Source organism: Aythya fuligula, chromosome 1 (genome assembly GCF_009819795.1).
Source record: "Aythya fuligula isolate bAytFul2 chromosome 1, bAytFul2.pri, whole genome shotgun sequence".
Classification (NCBI taxonomy): Eukaryota; Metazoa; Chordata; class Aves; order Anseriformes; family Anatidae; genus Aythya; species Aythya fuligula.
In genome coordinates this window covers 61,884,152-61,903,832 of record NC_045559.1, presented here as the reverse complement: position 1 = coordinate 61,903,832, position 19,681 = coordinate 61,884,152, and the positions used below count along the sequence as shown (strand labels likewise).

At 39.2% G+C, this 19,681-nt stretch overlaps 1 protein-coding gene across 1 annotated transcript in view; it reads right to left on the bottom strand.

Annotated features, from left to right (window-relative positions):
- Positions 1-16,164, bottom strand: part of MTPN (myotrophin) — a 42,068-nt gene extending 25,904 nt beyond the window's left edge. Inside the window, exon 1 of the mRNA XM_032185904.1 lies at positions 15,999-16,164. Coding sequence (XP_032041795.1) covers positions 15,999-16,070 — 72 coding nt within the window. The 5' untranslated portion in view covers positions 16,071-16,164. The remainder of the gene's footprint in view (positions 1-15,998) is intronic.
- Positions 16,165-19,681: the final 3,517 nt, after the last annotated feature.

Here is a 19,681-nt window from a genome sequence, read left to right as displayed (position 1 = left end):
CAACCAGAAGTCACACCTAACCCATTGCCTGAAAGACTAAGTTTTATGCTTTTAGGTAGAATACAGATAACATAAGCTTTAAAACCACGTAATAGTGACACAATCCTCAATATTCTTAAGGGAAAATAAGTTTGTACAAACCAAACCTTGGAAAAAAACATTAGCCATATTTTCAGAGTTTAGCTGACAGTCTTGCTTTCTCACAATGAGGGAACTCCTGTGTATTCATCTTCCTCCACTACTCTCCTTCCTTTTCCTCAAAGTTTGAATAACGGGGTGTAAACTGACTCATTCCCCAGTATAACTTTTTTTTCCTCAGAATTCATCTATATAGGAAAAGGCTTTTTTGAAAAAATATCCCCACATTACTCTGAAGATAAAAATACATTTAGCTATCTTTGTAATTCTATTTAGAAGGTAACTGTCTTTTAAGAATTTAAGCCAAAGTTCACTACCTAACCTGTATTTCAGTTGTATGTTCATAGTATTTTCAAATGTTTACTGCTGTTATTTTTCAGCTGTGACTGATTTAATCCAAAAGTTCCCTCTCCAACAACACAGATGTCAACCCCTTGATTAAAAGTCTTCAAGGACAAGGCAAAGTATAAGGCAAATACAACTAAAAAAAAAAATTCTTTTTTTCTTTAATCATCCTACAAGTTCTGAAGTCATTATGAGTTCAAAAACATCATGAAATGAAGCAACAGCTTTTGTCCCTATTCTACATGCTTTACCCTTAAAAACATAAGATGCTATACTAACCCGCAGGTCATAAATACTTGAGGTAGTGAGAGGAAACTCAAAGACCACGCTTCCTGAGACATGACTAATAATCTAAAAATATAAGGACAGTTCAATATTACATGCTTGTGAGTTTACTAACTCATTGAATCACAGACTATTTAAGGCCGAAATAGAACTCAGGGAGTTATCTAATCCAACATCTTCTCAAAATCAGTCCAATCAGATCAGGTTGCTCAGGACACTGCCCAGCTGACACCCATGCATCCCCCTAACGACAGAGGATTCCGCAAGCTCTCTACACAGCCCTTCCCAGGGCTTGATCATCTTGATATTGAACTATTTTCCCCTTTTCCCTAACAGGAATTTTTCACATCTCAGCTGAACTGTTATCTCTCACACTTTCAGTGTGCACCTCTACTCAACCTTCTCTGTCCCTTGGTACAAAAAGACAAACTTCCCCCAAACGCTTGCCTCTGAACACATTCTAGTATTTTATTGCTAGGCTTTCGGCCCCACTAAGCTGTAGGTCCACATCTTCCTTTTGTTATCGATATACTACTAGTGCCCTTCGAACTCCTTGATAGTTTCAACTACAGCTGAACTTCAGTTTTCATACCTCCACTCCCCGCACATTTGTGCAATGTTTCTGCATTCCTTCCAGTAGACCATTTCATTTTCACCTTCTATGTAACTCTTATCTGTTACAGATTCCTCAAACTATCTGGCCAGAGAGGTGTTTGCTGTTTCTAAGTAACAGCCCTGGAAAGGGCTCTCTCAACAAAATGTTTCTCATGCTGTCACCGGTCGGTCTCAGAATGCAAAGAAAGGCCCCTGAAGCAAGTTAACCTTCTGTACTTGTGCAGGCTGCAGTATTGCCTCATCTATACTCAAATACCATCAAAAACTGAAGTCTCATCTTGTTTGACTGGAATAAAGTTTTATAGCTCTTCTCTAATGATTTCCTCCAGCTTTCAGTTGCTTAAGCACAGAATTCAAGCCTCAAATACCCTGGTTTTCAATTAACTTCCTCTAAAGATTCAAAACTAAAACTGAACACTGAATTCAAACAAAGAGGATTCACTTTTACCATTTACGAGCGTAAGATCTAAGATGAGGCTTATCACTGAAAACTCAAGAGCTACTACCTCAGTTTCCTCACTACTGAAACGTTCCTGGGGCTTACATACAGAAAGCCCCGATTCCTCACGTAACCACCTGGAGAAAGCTCTTCTTTCAGGCTCCCTCATGAGGGAGGCCTTCCATTTTGTAATCCTTGTTCTCACCTAATGACTGCCACTGAGCTGATTCACATGCTGCTAACCTCAACTCAAAGCTGCATTTGCAGACATCTATTGTTCCAAAATACATATTTCTATAATGCTGTCAGGCTTCTTTGCCCTTTTTTTTTTTTTTTTTTTTTTTTTACGCAATACCAGATCTCACCAGATCAAGTACAGAGCTCACTATATAAAATATTCACCTGGTCTGTGTTTTAGGCCTTCAGTTCAGCGACCCTACAACATTCAAGTTTTTGCAAGTAGCACTGCAGTTCAACTCAATGTTTTCCCCTTACAGAATAGTCTAAAACAGCAGTTTTCATTCCTGCCATGATATAAACCGATTTGGCCAAAATCCACAAGCACTTTCAGAGGTCCTTGGAGATCACCAATAGAAATACCCTTAAAATGAATTCAATAACTTAGGACTAATGACTTTTTCCCAAAGCCTTATTTCTAGTTTTCAAGTGTTATAATTAAAATGACTTCCTGCCTCAAAACACTTTGAAGCAGCAGGGACAACAAATTAGTCTCTTCTCCTGAGCTGTTTATACCATTTTCTCTAGAGATTTTGTCATAGTAACTGGAATGGAGTACGAAGCTGAAGCAGTTTCTGCTGGGTAAAGCAGAGAGGTTGCATATCTGCATCTATTACTGAAACTCTGTTCAGAATTGCTACAGCAAACATATCCTCACATCAGCTGTCCTAATAGAAGCCTGAAGCTAACTGAATCACTAGTCTAGCACTTCAGACAAGAACTATTTCATAAGCTGCTCTATATTTCATCACAATCATACCCTAATGCAGTTTCCACAAGCTTGTCAACTGTTATTAGAAAGAAAAATAAAACAACCAGCTCATAACACAAGTCGGTGTATCAAAAAGATACAAAGTCCCCATATTCACTCAGACTTGTGTTCAAAAACTACGTAGCAAACAGCTTCTCAAAAGAGAAGGCCTAAAGAGGAAAGTTTCCTATATTCTACTCAGCGAAATTACCAAGTCTCAAGTTTTCTTGTCTCTATCTTCTGGTTCACAAGGAAAAATAACCTTGTTGCTCCAGCCAATATTTAGCCTAAGAGTAGAAATAGTGAATATTTAAGTAACGGATAATTCAAAGTTTGAGAAAAAGAGAAGGGGTAAAAAACAGTAAGTGTTGTGATTTGTTTATGATTTTGAAGCAGATTTCTTCAGTTAAAAACCAACATTAAGTTCCTGCCAAGGCTAAGGAAGCAACTCATTGTAACTGCAAGTAGGCAGTTTACCATGGCAACTGCAACAATTTTGTGTAGGATCCAAGTTTTCATTAACATGTTCATATCTTAAGAAATTACCAATTTTCAGTCCACTAAATAAATTAATGTGATCTTGTCTCATTCAGCCTGCAGCAGGAAGACTTCTGCTTCTGCTCAGTGGTTAAGCAAATGCTGACCATTCCAGTAGTTTTCCAGTTGTGGTCGGAGTGGTCCACACACAACTGTGGTCAGACAGAAGCAAGTGACCTAGATTTATTGTGTGGGATACCGGCTTCCACTCAGAGAATTTAAGATCTAGAAGCTTGTTGTTGTTTTGTTTAAAGACTGGAAGCAGATGCATTAGCTAAGCCTTTCTACTGGTAATCTTTGTGTTCATGATAGGAGATTTACAAATGCCTTTTTGCTACTGCTGTATTTTTCATTTCTCTGCTTCAAAATGTCATAACCTGGAACAACAAGTAATTCTCTCCCAGCTGCTGTTTTACTTCCCTGTTCACTTTGGGGAATATCTAGGACAAACTGTCTTTACCTCCATCTTTTGCATCTTACCAACATAAACAGCAAAAGCGTCTCCACAAAAACCCATAGAAAATTATCAAAAAGCGAAATTCTGTTAATAGGTATTCAGAAGTGGACTTTTTAAATACAGAAAGTTAAATCTGTGGAAGCTGCAGACATCAGTAGCAAGTGAAGTTTTCATTGCTGCTCTGGATCTAACCCAGTCTTTTTTTTCCTATTAATTTTCCTTACAACATCCATCTGTGCTTCAGTATTTAACAAGCTGAAAACTGCAACTCAAAGAATTTCAGCATAACGTTCCCTATAAAAGTCACTGGTTTATCAAGAGAGGTAGCTGCTCTCCTGTAGACATTTTGCAGCAAGTGCTAGGACCAGAGCAAACAGATTAGATGTCTAAATGTTTAGAACAGGTATCTACTTTATCACTGATGTATGTAGTTCTGATTTAATAGATGCCTCAGCTGCTGATGGTACGACCAATACTTGGTCCACACAAGTTAAGAAAATGAATTCTGAACATGATGCTGGATTTGGCCTATCTTTATATGGTATTTAAAATACTCAGAGACGCTTTTATAAGCACTCTTCCACTTATTTTTGATTAAGACAACAAAAAGGTTGTATACTAATTTACTTTTCAGGTTTTGTTAGTGGTAAACAAATATCTAGCTTATCCACTTTATTCAAATGCAATCTGGAGCTCTTTCTCTCAGTCAAAACGACAACTCCAGAAACAAACTGCACTATTGAGCCATCTGTATTCGTTGTTTTATCAGCATTTTGAAAGACAAACAAACCTGATAAAAGAGTTGTTCTGCAGAACAAAAATGAACCTACTGTTTTCTAGTAAGAGCTTCTAGAAATGTGCTACAATCCCAGCCTTGTAGATGTATCAGCTATTTGCATCGTTGAAAGTAGTTGCTCTCCCCTCAATCCTTAACTGTTTAGGACTTGAGTTAAAAACAGTGGAAACTACTCAATATTTGCATTAGTAAGCAAGATGAAACAAGAATATAAGGGAAAGTTTTGCATCCTCTCTTAGCTTTTATGAATTCCTATTAAAATATTTTGTCCAAAAGTACTTGTCTTTTAGTTAGTTAGTTAGGTAACAGCTCTGGGTAATGGCAGCAACTAATTCTGACAGAACAAGCTGCTGCAGACAGAGGTATTATTGCTCCTAACAAAAGATTTGGTGCAGAGGTCTACAGGATGCCAACCATAGAAAAGAACTATGAACTATGAATGACTGAGTAAGTCTTTTTCTTTGCTTAGAAAAATTGTTAGAATTTGGAATTAAAATTAAAGTGCTTTAGTTACAGAACCAGGGCTTGTCTATCAGACCTGATTTGGAATACAGGGAACACAACTCAAAATAAAAACATTTAACAATTTGTAAGGTATTACAACCAAAACTTATCACCATATGCCTTCACTTGGCATAAAACCAGTGTCTGCTCTGAAAAGATGTGTTAATTATGCATCCATGGAATACAGTGCAGTGTCCATTTTCACAGGCAATGCTGAGCTGGCCTTAAAAAAATATATATACTTTTTTTTCCCCTCCAGAAGTGATTGGCCGAAGTCCATATTTTAACACTGTTGCACTTTGATCTGATTTGGAAGATTTACCATTTCAATGGTGTATCAAGCAGAAAAATATTCCAGCTCACATGGGTGCCAGGGTGATTGCTAAACAGAAGACGGGAACCACATTTGAATCAGAAAGCAGGTAATTCACTACTATACTATCAGATTGACAAAGGATGACATTATCAAATCAGAACAATCTTCTACAAAATACTCATTTACGTAGTTTCACACGACTTTAACTCAAGCTTAATACATCAGATCATCTAGTCATGGTATTCTGAAAGCAAGCTTGGACAGATAAAAAAAACAGCATAACATGCTTCACCTCCTTTCCTGATACCACAAAGTTAAAATATAAAACCGTTTAGAGATTCAATAAGGGCATTCAAGAAGTTTCCATCATTAGACCTGGTTAACTTCTAGAGCAATGGTCATGAAAGTCTAAAAGCAATTATTATCCAATTTCCACTTAGTTTCTACCCCTGAATGAAAGCATTTTCAGTTGTTGTACGAGCACCAACATCAGCATCTGTATTTAAATTCTTGATGATGTTGTCCAAAGAATGCAAAGGAAATTACCGTTTTCCTTCTAGAACAGTAGGGGCGGCCAGCTACCGAGTTTCAGGTTCCATTGATGCCAGCTTGGTATTTTGATTTCTGTGTGATCTAAAATCTACTATCAATAATTTAAGAAAAAAGAACACGACAACAATCCTGAGTTCTCAAAGTTAAGATCATACTCCACCATGAAAATATGACAGGCTAAGTGGGAAAATGAGTACATCTTCCAGAATTAATTGCTGTAGTTTAAAAAGGTACCAAATTTAAGCTTTATAACTGGGGCTAGACATCAAATGCATGACTTCCTTCTCCAGAATATAAACAAAGGATATGTCCAAAGCAAGATCAAATGTTCTGTCAAACCCAAAGCAACAAAGTTTAGCTTAGCTTATTTACAAGTATTCATATCTCATTAACAGAGAAAAATAATGCCTACATGTTGAGTTTACGTTGCCTTCATACAGAAATGTATAAAAACACATAAAATATAAAAAGCAGTATTAATAATAAAGTTCCAAAAGCTCTGATAATTAACACTGACTTTTGGTTAAATAATTCATGAAATGAAATCATGAAAAAAACACAATGCAATGGAAGTAAAAGCTTGATCAGAAATGCTATTTAAGTGCATGAAATAAATGCTGAACCATAAATCCATGAAATACATGCAGCATATACTTAGAAAACGTGTATAACATTCATAGAATGCCTTTGTAAACCACTTATACTTGGGGCATTAAACTTTATGGCAATGTTTTTTTATTAAAATATACCAATAGCAATATTACACTAACTTAAATAAGCCATCTACAAAAGGTAAGCTAATTTTTTAGGTCTCACCTATTAATGAAAATGATTTAGTAACCATAAGGTCTACTAGCTTGTCACAAGAACTGTACTGAAGACTGACATTTTATTCTTCTTAAAGAAACCTTTGATCTTTTTCATGAATTAGGTTTCCTAAAATAAAAACCTTGAATGTAAGCATATATACTGTTTGTTGAGCTACTATGCCCAAGGTAAATTTAGCTAACATAAATAATGCTTTACTACAGGTCGAATCTAAATTTTTATTTATTTATTTATTTATTTTTGTAAGCCATGATAACAGCTCTTCCTTACCTAAAGAGATAGGTAATATTATTGAAGGTATTGAAAAGTTAAGAATCCAAGGAAGCAATAATCCCAAGCCTTACTTGAATATGAAGGATCCTGCAAAATTCTTTATACAGGGTGTGCTCAAACAGAAATGCAGATCTCACTTCACAGGAAGGAACTCTCCTGGCCCACGCCCCCTCCCCTTCCTTTTTTTTTTTTTTTTTGGTAAATAGGACTTGAAACTTCCTCCTCCTCCTAATTACATTACCTGAATTGAGTATTGGAAGTGCTTTTGAACAAATATATTTTTTAAACACTTGTTGCCTACAGTATTACAGTATTTATATTCATAGCATTGTTAAGAAGTCCGTTTAGAAGAGAGATGCTGATGATAACTGTTCTATAGACAGCTCTTTCTCTTTTGTCTCAAATGGCCTTCTAGCTCAACTTTCCTCCCTGAAGCTAATCACTAATTTATAGGCCACAAGTGTGTTAAAAAGAATCTTCATAAATTACTGGAGTTTGAGCAAACAAAGTATCAGTCATTCAACAATAAAGACTTTATCTCAGCTCATAAGAAACTTTGAGCACACAGTTCTGTTTTATAAACTGACTCTGTAATTAGATACACATCTGAATATTCTTTGAACTTTGTCTGGAAGTATGACAGGCAAATCTCCAGAAAACCTTTCTACTGATGTTTTGGTCTGTTCAGCTTATTAGCCACTGTGTGCAATTACTCTATTTGATTTTCAAAGTGTAGCTGGAGGCTAAGTAAAATGATTTCACCATTTCCCTTTTGGCCTGTAACCACTAAAAGCTGCAGCAAACGTATATAAGCAAAGACAAAAAGCTAGACTGTACTATAATTCTTGTTGCAGCTACAAAAATACTTCACTCAGAGAAATGCAATGACCCGTGTTGTACTATACATCTGCATCAAACTATAAAACACTAATAAAAGAACACAAAGACCATAAAAGCAGCCAAAGTGTCAAAAAGTACTAAAATCCAAGTCCCATGAACTAATTTAAAGTCACATTCAAGTGCATATACATTATAATAGTGAATTTACAAGATCATGTTTCTCTTTCCCCTCCTGCTCTACCTCATCAGGAGGTCAGCTGCTTTCAGAACAAACTTTTTTTTTTTTTTAAGGAAAAAATCCAACAAGAAAACACAAGTACCTTCCAATCTAACCAACAACTGAACAAGAACAGTACCTTGTTCAACACGACTCATTAATACTGATTACTTTCCAAGTCAGAGAGCTACAAACCTTCACTGCATGGAACAGCACCCCTGAATAATCCCCTAAACACTGAAAGGAAACCATTGTTTCCCCTCTCCTCTCTGCCATATGATTGCAGAATTTACCATTGGTGGCTGCAATCAACACAGGCTTTAGCATTGGCTTCAGCAACTACTAGCATCTCAAGCATGCAATAATTGCAAACTCTTCAATATGAGCTGTGCTAATTTGTACCTGCCCATCCTCACAAGCTAAGGGAGAAAAAAACTAATTAGTTAAAACTGCTGAAGCAGCAGTTTTAAGAAAAACAATCATTATATAACTAGCTGATCACTTATTGGCACTTAATTTCAGTTAACACTTTTGTCTTAGTAACAGATCTTCATATCCAAGCAACAACTACCTCTTTCCACAGAAAGGTGTTGGCAGGTAAAAATAACATCCCAGATAAAGTTCTTGCTAGGGGAATAAGATAAGTTAAGAACAACTTAATATAAACCTTCAACTTTGGAAGTGTGCAGATTAGGCAAAAGTAACTTCATTCACACTTCTGTCTGGGCACATATCCAGAAGCTGAAACGAGCATAATATTAAAAAACATAAATGTTAAGAACACAGCGACACATACAGAAATAAATATGCGACTTAAGCAATATAATTTGATACATCCCCCTGCTTTCTTTATCTTTCCTCCACTTTCTCTTCTGACTTCTATATGCATCTTTACAGAGACTTTTAGTCTCATAAGAATTCTTGTACTTGCAAAGCCTGTATTTATGAGTCCAGTACGTTCTCCTTAAACTTGGGTAGTTTATTTGACCTTCATGTTCCGATTCCTTACCTATGCTTTTTGACACTACTACAAGCTCTACTCATTCAGTATTTTTACTCATAAGCCTTGCATGACTCACCAATTCCATGGTATCCAAGTCAACATTCAAGTGCCTAACCTTCACAGCTAACACAACTTTCCACCCATTCTTCCAAATGCAGACATAATACAGACCACTGCAAAACTCTTCTCTTTGGTTTTAAGAAAGCTTAGCTCATCTTCCATGTGCCCTCCTGTTGCAATCAACAACTAACAAAATCAGAATACAAGACCTAGGCTTGAAAAACATGGATTTAAAGGGGAAAAAAAAGAATAGAGGAGGGAAAAATGGGCTTAGAATGAGGAAGGATAAGAAGAAATACAGTGGTACCAGAAGTAAATATTTTCTGAACACCACCGAATTCTCTGGTTGTTATTCATAACATATTCCTAATCTATAGTGTTGTAGTTAGTGATATATGTGCTAGAGACTACCTCAGACAAAAGATATTTTATCCGCAGCAGAGGCAATTTTCTTTCATTTGTGGAATTGAATATATTAACAAAAATTTCCAGCAGCAAACATTTAAATTCAATGCTTTATTAAAAACTGGTCTTGATATCTTTTTTTTTTTTTCAAAGAGCAATTAGATACAGAATGAGCACATCAACATAATAATAGCCCACACAAACAAATGAGAAAGAGCTGATTTTTTTAATTTGGGCAGGGAAAAAACACTCTTACATAGGTCACGTACTTTGGCAATCTCTTAAAGTGACCAAGAGCTTCAGGGTGCAGAACCCAGCTGATTGAACAGAACAATCACAGGCCCTGACATCAACAATACCGCTATAACTAGCTGTTCTAGACATGTTAAGATTCTTAAAATCTCCATTTATATTTCAGGTGAAAATTGCTTCAGAATCAGTTATACCCTTATCTTCATGAAATGGACAGATCAGAGAATTCTGGGACATCCATCCTGTCAGTGAGTCATACATTCCACTACAATTCCAAGTTTATATTTTAATAGACCCTATTTTCCCCTGGAAAATATTATTCTTGGCTGATTCACTCTCTGTTAAGTCAGTATGACTTTCCTGATACTTGTCCTATTTCTCCTTTTAATGTTATCTTAATTGGTAAGATTCAGTGGGGACAACACATTCAACTTCAAAAACGTCCCTTTTGCTAAACTTCAGATATCTTAATGCTAGTTCTCCAGAACTGTTTCCTACACATGAACAGTAAGTGCTGACCAGTTGGACTCAAGGATCCTTACGGGTCCCTTCCAACTTGAGATATTCTACGATTCTGACCTGTAGTCCAAAAGAATTAAGAACTAGACATTCAAAAATTGACCAATTTGAAAATCAGTTTGCAACCAAAGCCCACCATACACGTTCCTAAACAGATGCTCTTTGTACCAGGTGAGTTTGTTACTCCTTGATGTTCCTATACAAGTACTTAAAGAACCAATGCATGAACCAATAATATTTGTGACATGTCACATGTCTTCAGACTCTTTTGAATCCCACTGGGGATGCTAATCAGCCACCCTGAGACGGTGTTTTCATTGACCTCATACATCTCACTGTACTCACTACCAAAAAGTAGCAGCCACGCTATGTATTTCAGAAAACTGTTCTAGTATATTCATGGCAATTTAGTTAAGAACTATCACGAATATGCAGCCTGCTAACAGCCTCTCTTCTATACCATTCAGTAGTGCACGATGGTCTTGTTTCACAAATGAAAGATTTAGATTATTATAATCAAATTGACAAAGCAAACTGAACACCGAATTTCAGTTTTGTTTTACTGCTTAGTTATACTATCTTAAGTGATCACACTCCAGCACACTCAAAAGTAATCATGAGAAAATGAACAGAAGGCCTAGCATACTCCACAGAGACAAACCCACACAGTGCAAGTATTAGCACAACACTGGGGAGCTACATCACAGAAGCATCTGAACAGCTCTACAGGGGATAGCCCCAGACCAGCAGCTTCAGGTCAGTGCTAATCCTGATGTGTTCTTGCCCAACTATCACAGAGCATTTACGCTTCACTCTAAAACAGCAAGACTTTCAAGCCAAGCAACTGTTTCCATACTAGATACAAACTGGCTGTCAATATAGCCATAATAACGAAGTACACTTCAGTATTCTTTACACATTCAACTAACGTAGATTTCAGTGCATTAGCAATAGGGTTAAACAAATTGAAGTAATCCACCCATATTTAGTGGCTATTTAAATGTTTGTTTTCATTTAGTTTGCTCCTGAAAGAGTAGAAATATCAATTGACACTCAGAAGAATAGAAGCTAGTCATCAAAAGTAAAAAAAAAAAAAAAAAAAAACTATTTCTCCTTGCTAATCATTTTTCTCCCAGACATATTTAAGTCTCTTCTCTTACCCCTCCACAGCATTCAGACTTTAAATATACCTCTGACTGCTGTCCTTTTTACAAAAGAGTATTTCTAATTTCTGAACTATGTTTTTTTGCTTTAGTGTTTCCAGTTAATTTTGCAGCAGTCAACTTCTCTCCATTTCTCACAAAATATCCAATCAAACATCTTTATATCCCAAAGTACAAGAATTTTTATAGCATAACAACTTTGTGAAGGATATATAGGTGGTTGCTCTGTTTTCCAAGCATTTGAATTATTGAGGGTCTCCTAGCTTTCTCTCTTTCTCTTTTCTTTAAGAAGTTAAAATGAAGACTCCCCATCAGAAATGTCCACTAGGCCAGCATAGCATAGCACGTGTTTTCCAAACACATTCTACTCTCAGCCTACCATCATTTCAACCTCCCTGTCCTCTTAGCAGCAAAAAACTGGTACTTCCAGTCCGGCACTGTCCTACCTTCTTATAGTATTAGGTTAGTTCATTGGTCAAATTCATCTGTAAGCAGTGCTATGTTTAAGAAGCAACAATGTAGGGGATTACAGCAGCTCATGAATTGAGGAATTCTCAGTTAAGCCATGGAAAGTGAAATTACTCCAGGAAAATAACATTTTAGCCTCTTATAAATACAAGTTTATCTGGAGAAAGTCTTTGTGCCCAGTGACTGAACGTAACTTCTACTTAGTCTGAGAAGTCTTATTGCTAACTGGAAAACTTACAGGTACATGTTAAAAGAGTCTTTTTACGCAATTATATAACTTACTTCATTTTAATGGGGAAGGAGAATAAAGAAAGGGAAAAGCGCAAATACCACTCACGATAAAAAGTTCTGCAGGCTTAATATAGACTGCTCTTCTTCTAACTGGTACTTTTTTACCCTCTGTTCCCTCCCCTGAGGGAATCAAATTTCTCTAATCTGCGTGGGTCCTCCTCACCCATTTGAGTGCACATTTGATTCATCTGTTCATATGAAAGCTTCTGCTTTCTTGTGGAATTTTAAAAATTTGAGTGGATGTATGTGGGAAGAGCACAGAATTCCTTCAATTCTAGCCCTGCAAAGATACTTCTGAAGGCAACATATGCTGGCTATATTCAAAAGGAAGACATCAAAGAAAGCAAACAGTAAAAAATACTTTTTAATCTAGTCATCATAAACATAGATGACATTATACTTATCAGCTAGCATAACACACTAACTGCTGTACTTCAGTAGAAATTAACATTTACCATAAAAAGTTAATATGATTACAAGTTTAGAAACGATGAGACTAATATTTCCTACAGAAAAGAATGAAGTCTCATAGAACTCTTAAAACCATACAAATCATCTTTCATATTTTTATCAAGTAGAAGCCAGCTGTGACTTCTAAAACACACAGATAAGAAGCACTAAGAACTTCTTTGCAGAGCTATAAGGAAATATTAGGTCGCATTTGCCTGTTTCATTGTCGTCCATGAGAGCTACTGTTTGTGAGAACATGTTCTTTCTGAAGAAAATATCCTTAAGAGAACACAAAATCTCTTCACACAGAAAAAAAAAAAAACAACACATAAAATGCAAATGGAGACTCTTCCTTTTGCCTCTGTACCCTTCGCTTGTCTAAGAACCATTGAAATCGCAGAAAATTTCTCTAGAGAACAAACCATGCCACTGAAAATAAAGGTTTTCACATCATATCTTGAGTTTCACTTATGTTTGAATCTGAATGATTATGGTTTTCTCCATACCTACTAATCATACCTGAGATGAAATAAAAGAAATGCTAATAATTCCAAATACAAAACCTTTGTAGCTTAAAACACACAAGTGAAGAAAATACATGATTATTAAGAGTTCAACCCTCAAAACCTCACTGATAACGCCCTTTTATACTATTATTTTTAAATCACAAGTGGTCATTTGGTTACCACTTCAAGACCTGCCACTCAGATACTGAACAAAATCAAAGGTCAAAAAACTTTATGATGTAATTGGCAGCAAAACCACACAATTATAAGCTGTTTTGTATCCATTCAAGTAATGGGAAAATAACACTAGAACAAGAACTAAAAAGAAAAAAGAAAAAAGAAGTTGGAAGTCAAAAGTTCCAGGAAAACAGATAAGAAAGTTAGAAATTTAGGAAGGTGAAGACCGTAAGAAGACTGCCTCCCACATTGCTGGGAGAGGAAATTCTACCACTACAAAGCTTATAATTCTAGCAAAATTCCAAAACATTAAATCATACTTAAAACAGGAAAGCAGCAGGAAGAAGCTACATAACTGCTAAGCAAGACACTCAAAAAGAGAACACACAGAATGAAGGTATTTTTCTGAGAACTGTAGCTATCAAAGCATGATTTGAACTCACATACTTCATTAATTTAGGAACTAATGTGAAATAACTGAGGCTTTTCTTACAGTCAGAAGGCTTCTAGAGTTTTCCTGTACTCCCTTAACTCCCTTTTGTCACCCTTGCACTCTTTTCCTCCCTACGGGATCTCCCTTTACTTCATTCAGTTTCATAAAAAAAAAAAAAACAAAAAAAAACAAACAAACAAAAAAAAAACTACCTTTGGAAACATCTGCCCTGTGAAACTTATGAGAAATTGACCAAAAAAAGATTAACAAACCATTAGCAAGGAATACAGTCAGCCAAAATTTGCTCTTTAAGTTTCCACAGGAAATCACACTAAAGGTTTACCTGTCCACCATCTGTCAGGAAAACATAGCGCTTGAAAAATAAAACATTATATTTCTTGTTTTACTGGAAAGTAGGATGCTTAACAGCTGAGGAAAAAGGACTTATTTGCAAGTGAGGGAAAAGAACAAATGAGATTTGACCACAAAGAAATTCCCATAGTTTATTCACCTTCTACATTAGAAACCATTCTAAAATGTAAGTTTCAAGGACTGTAGGCTTTTTTTATTGTAATCGTCTAACCTTAAACCAAATTTCCCTTTTAAAGGTTTCTAACTTATTAGCACAGGTAGAAGATGCCCTTTATCTTCACTACAGCATCCACCAGGCTGGCTCAAACAACTTTCCATATTTGACTTCATACTGAAGTAGATGAAGAGTGATCCATTTGCTATATCAGTTGCAGAGCCATTTGGAAAGGGTCAGAACGTTCAAACAACCAGTCTTATTAACAAGTATTGCAACAACCTTGTGGATATAAACTGACTCAAGATGACTACTGCCAGACTCTTTGTGTGAGCAACAAACACAGAAGAATCCATTACCAACGAGCATGCAGCAATTTCTCTAGGTATGCATATATGCAATTCCTGTAAGAGCTGTAGCAGGAATCCAAATCTTCTACTGAAACATTTTGGAGGCCTTCAAAGCTGAGAGGAAATAAGAACACGTCAACGTAGCATTCAACTTTATTACAAAGAAAGAGAGCTACGTGATCATTAACAAGTGGCTGAAGCAGGATAATAATATTACTCCTCATTACTACCTCTAGCACTTTGCAGATAGAGCAGAGCATGTGAGCACCCAGCCACTTTGATGCAAAGTCCAGGAGCTTAGCTGAAATTGTCAGAGAAGACTATCCAAGCTAAGCTGTTGGACTTTGCACTAAAGCAGCTGGAAGTACTTGCACATGTTTCTTTCTGCCAAGAGTGCTACAAGTTTGGGTAACTTTCAACCAAAGCTGACAAGTGGAGTAGGAAGAACTTCAGTCATCAGAAGGTATGTCAGCATGCGTCAAGTTCCTGAAGACAACCATTTGTGTGTTCAGAGATCTAAATAATTACAGCTAAATTACACGTAAACCAAAGAGCCTGTGAACATCTGCTCTGATGTAAGCTTGTAGACAAAATATTCCTGAACACTACAGACTGACTGAAGCAGAATTTTGTCTTTATATAGAAGCTCTTTTCCCCCAGAACTCACTGACAACTGTAAGCAATCGAGGATGGAATCCAGACTCCAAATATGAGGATGTGTGTGAAGATTATTTCAGCCATTACACAGGTGTCTGCTGTTCCTGTAGCACTTGCCCTAGCTAGATATCAAAACACTTGACAGAAGGTTAATGAATTAAGCCCCAACACACCTGGCAGCTTAGCATCACCCTATTAAGGACGAGCCCTGAGGCACGCAGAGGATAACCAAGCCGAGGCCACACATATGCATAGCCACATGAGCTCAGTGAGGCAGGACCGGGACACCGCCTGTCAAGTCACGACGCTGCCCTTACTCGCAGCAAGCCCCCCGGGGAGCAGGCCCAGGGGTCGGCGGGGGGCGCAGGGCTACGGGTGCGGAAAGGAGGAAGCAGAGACACGGAGCGTGCCGCCGGCAGGGGGAGGGGAAGCCCGGCCTGGATGCCCGGCCCCGCAGGAAATCCGCGCAGAGACCGAGCTCCGCATGGGCTGCGGCCGCCGCCCGCCCCAGCCGGACCCCCGGGCAGCCGCGGGGAGGCCCCTGAAGGCTCCCAGCGCACCCCTTCCTCCGCCCCTCAGCAGCCCGCCGCCGGCCCGGGCCTCCCTACCTTGGCCACGTAGTCCTTCACCTCATCCAGGTCCCCGTTTTTGAGGGCCCACATGAACTCTTTGTCGGACATCGCGGCCGCCGGGCAGGGAAGAGACGCGGGCGAGGCGGCGAGGGGCCGGCAGCGCCTCCAGGCAGCAACGAGGGCGGCGGCGGCGGCGGCGGGCGGGAGCCCCTCCCCCGGGCGGGCGGGGCGGGGCAGGGCCGGGGCCCGGTGGCGGTTGGGGCGGTTGTGGCCGTTGGCGGATGGGGCCCGGCGGCGGTTGGGCCAGCGGCAGCCGCCCGGCCGGAGGGAGGGAGGGAGGGAGCGAGCAGCGGTTTACTGGCGCGCGGCGCTTCCGCTTCCGGTTTGCATCCGAGCCCCCCCGGTCCCCTGCCCACCCCTCCGCGACACCCACGCGGGAGTGGGGGGGGGCAGAGCGGGGGGGGGGGGGGGGGGAGGGAGGCGCGGGGCGCATGCGCAGCACGCCGCCTCCCTCCGTAGCCCGTTCTGCGCAAGTGTCTAATTTTAGCACCCCGCCCCCTCCTCGGGCCCGGAGATACCGGGCAGGGGGACGGGATGAGGGCGGAAGCGGCACTGCGCGTGCGCACTGCATCCCCGAAGCCTCGCCCCGCCCTCGGCGGCCCGGTGGTTGCCATGGTGACGGGGCCTGCGCCGCGCCCCAGCAGCTGCGGGCCTTGGGGCGAGAAATGGAGGCGCGGGCAGCGCTGCGCTTACCTCACCCAGCGCCCGCGGCCCTGCTGAGGCCTGGGGCTTGTGTCCTGGGCTCCTCCATCCCTGCTGCCCGAGGAGCAGCGTGTCTGAGTGTCTGTGCTCACCCAACCGAGCGTCTCAATACCTCTTCTTCAACGCCCCAGGCACTGAAACATGCAGTGAATAATTACCATAATACTTCCAAAACATGAGCGGCGAGACATAAAAGGAAGTGTGTGATAATTAATTAGTAGGCTGGCACTTGGTGGTTGCATCTGGTTGTTTTTTTGAAACCACATGTTTTGCGTATGGAGCATGCGGCCTGTTATGTGAGTCAGGCTTGACTGTTAACAGGCAGCCGCTCTTTCTAACCCCCTCTGACAAGCATCGGCCCAAACACCCTTGCAGCTAGAGTTGGGATGAGTGTACCCAGTCTGGCAACAGTATGCAAAAGCACAACAGTGTTTGAAGGTAGTAATGGTGTCATTAATGGCAAAGAGGAGGCACTCCATGGCCAAAGGAAATTTATGAGCTTGCTATACAGCTTATGATGTTTCTGTGCTTTCTTTATATTTCTGAACACTGAAATGTTAAATATGTGGGGATCTGCCAGAGGGTAGGAAGACCCTGCAGACGAATTGATGGGCAAAGACCAATGGGATGAGGTTCAACATGGCTAAGTGCCAGATCCTGCACTTTGGCCACAACCTCATGCAGTGCCACAGGTTTGGGGCAGAGTGGCTGGAAGGCTGTGCAGAGGAACAGAATCTGGGAGTATGTGATCCTCCCTCTCTACTCAGCCCTGGTGAGGCCACACCTGGAGTATTGTGTCCAGTTCTGGGTTCCTCAGTACAGGAGGGACATAGAACTACCTGAGTGAGTCCAGAGGAGCACTATGAAGATGATTAAAGGACTGGAGCAGCTGTTGTACAAGGACAGGCTGAGAGAACAGGGCGTGTTTAGCCTGGAGAAGAGAAAACTGAGGGGAGACTTCATCAATGTGTATAACTATCTGAGGGGAGGGTGTCGAGAGGATGGAGCCAGTCTCTTTTCAGTTGTGCCCAGTAAGAGGACAAGATGCAACGGGCACAAACTGAAGCACAGGAAGTTCCATCTGAGAGGTTCCATACGAGAGACAATTTCTTTACTGTGAGGGTGACAAAGCACTGGAATAGGTTGCCCAGAGAAGTTGTGGAAATATTCAAAACCCACCTGAATGCCATTCTACACAATGTGCTCTAGGTGATCCTGCTTGGCAGGGGGGTTGGTCCAAGTGACCTTCTGAGTTCCCTTCCAACCTCAACTGTTCTGTGATTCTGTGTTGGTTGTTACTCACCTGAACATGAGCCAGCATTGTGCCCAGTTGGCCAAGAAGGCCAGATGATCTTGAAGGTCTTTTCTAGCCTTAATGATTCTATGATTCTATGATCTGCAGAGTTTGAACGGGGATTAAATGGTATTTAAATTAAATAGCTAGAATATTATTTGCAAGGAAATAAAAATCTATACTCTTTCAAGTCAGAATCCTTATTGATTTCACATATAAATTGAGATGCTTTGAAATATATATGGTTTTGTCGATGTTCCTTCTCCTAATACAATAAAAGAAAAATTCTCTGAGAGGCACAAATTGTCAAGTGCTATTGCATTGCTTTGTAAGTGCTCCCAGTATATGTGTAAAATTTTTCAATGCTTAATTTTCAGTCAGCAAAAAGGGTAAGGAGGTTTGGATTTTTTAAATAAAAAGTTAAATCCAATATCTTCCTTATTTAGGCAGACTAAATAGTTAATGCATCTGGTGAAACATTTTTAATATTCTGGTTACTTACTTAAATATTTGAATAATGCATCAAGGAGCCAATCTGTGACCACCTTTTTTCTTTTAAATGTTACCAGACACTTCAGTTTCCGTATTTGTACTACCTAAATTCAGTCTTTCAATTTGCCTATGTTTTCCCTACTCCTACCTTATCACTGAAGCAGAAAAGCTTTCACACTTACCTCTTTCTCTACAGGCCCTGTTACATAAAGTGCATGGTTTACTCAGACTTTTCTCCCCTTCTACCTGATACATGTCTTTACTAGATGCCTACTCACTGGTTAGCTTCAGGCCCAAATTATGAATGCTTTTTATCTGATTAGTGACTAATACCAGATCTCTCAGTCATGCATCGAGGAATAAAAAAAACATACCTCATGCAATTTTCTAGCTATGCTATCATATGTACCTTAAAAGCTGTATGGACTGTGTTAGCCCTCATTATTTTTCTTTTACATTTTTCGGGTTTAATTCCAACTCCTAGAAGCCTGTATGCATGTAAGAACTTTGTTTTTTAGACATTAATCATAAAAAAATGAGAGAAATACATTCAATACACATTTAACACAGGAATTTCTTAAACATATACATTTTTCTCCTAAAATCACTGCAAAGTTACATTTGAAAATAAATGCAGCTAAACATATAAAGTCTGTGAGACTTGGGTTAGATTGGAAGTCTTAAAATTGGAATCGCCTAAACTAGTAATTTTAAACTTCTCCCTGTTTACTTTGCCCTTCTTGTGATCAGTAGTGGAATCACTTTGCATTTGTAGAATGGATCTCCTCTTCATACTGTCTTGAACCATACTAGGCAAAGCTCTAAGTGGGTTGTAAGTTCACCATCCAGAGAATTAGTTCATTGCCAAGAGAGTCATGATTGTTAGCCATAGAATTTATGCTGGCTTCTTGGATATAAGCCTTCACTTGGTGACATTCCTTCTTCAAAACAGTATTTTTAGTCTTACCAAAATAAGTGTCAATACAATGTGCAAGTCATGCTCCTGAGGATATACTATAATGAGGACCATTAAATAAAATAGCATTTGTAATTAGGTAAAGATATAATCCAAATGTATTACAAGAACAAACATTCTTTCCAGTCAGCAGCTTTGTATGTTTGCTATGAATGTGTGCTTCAACAGACTTAAAGATGATTATTTATTTTATAT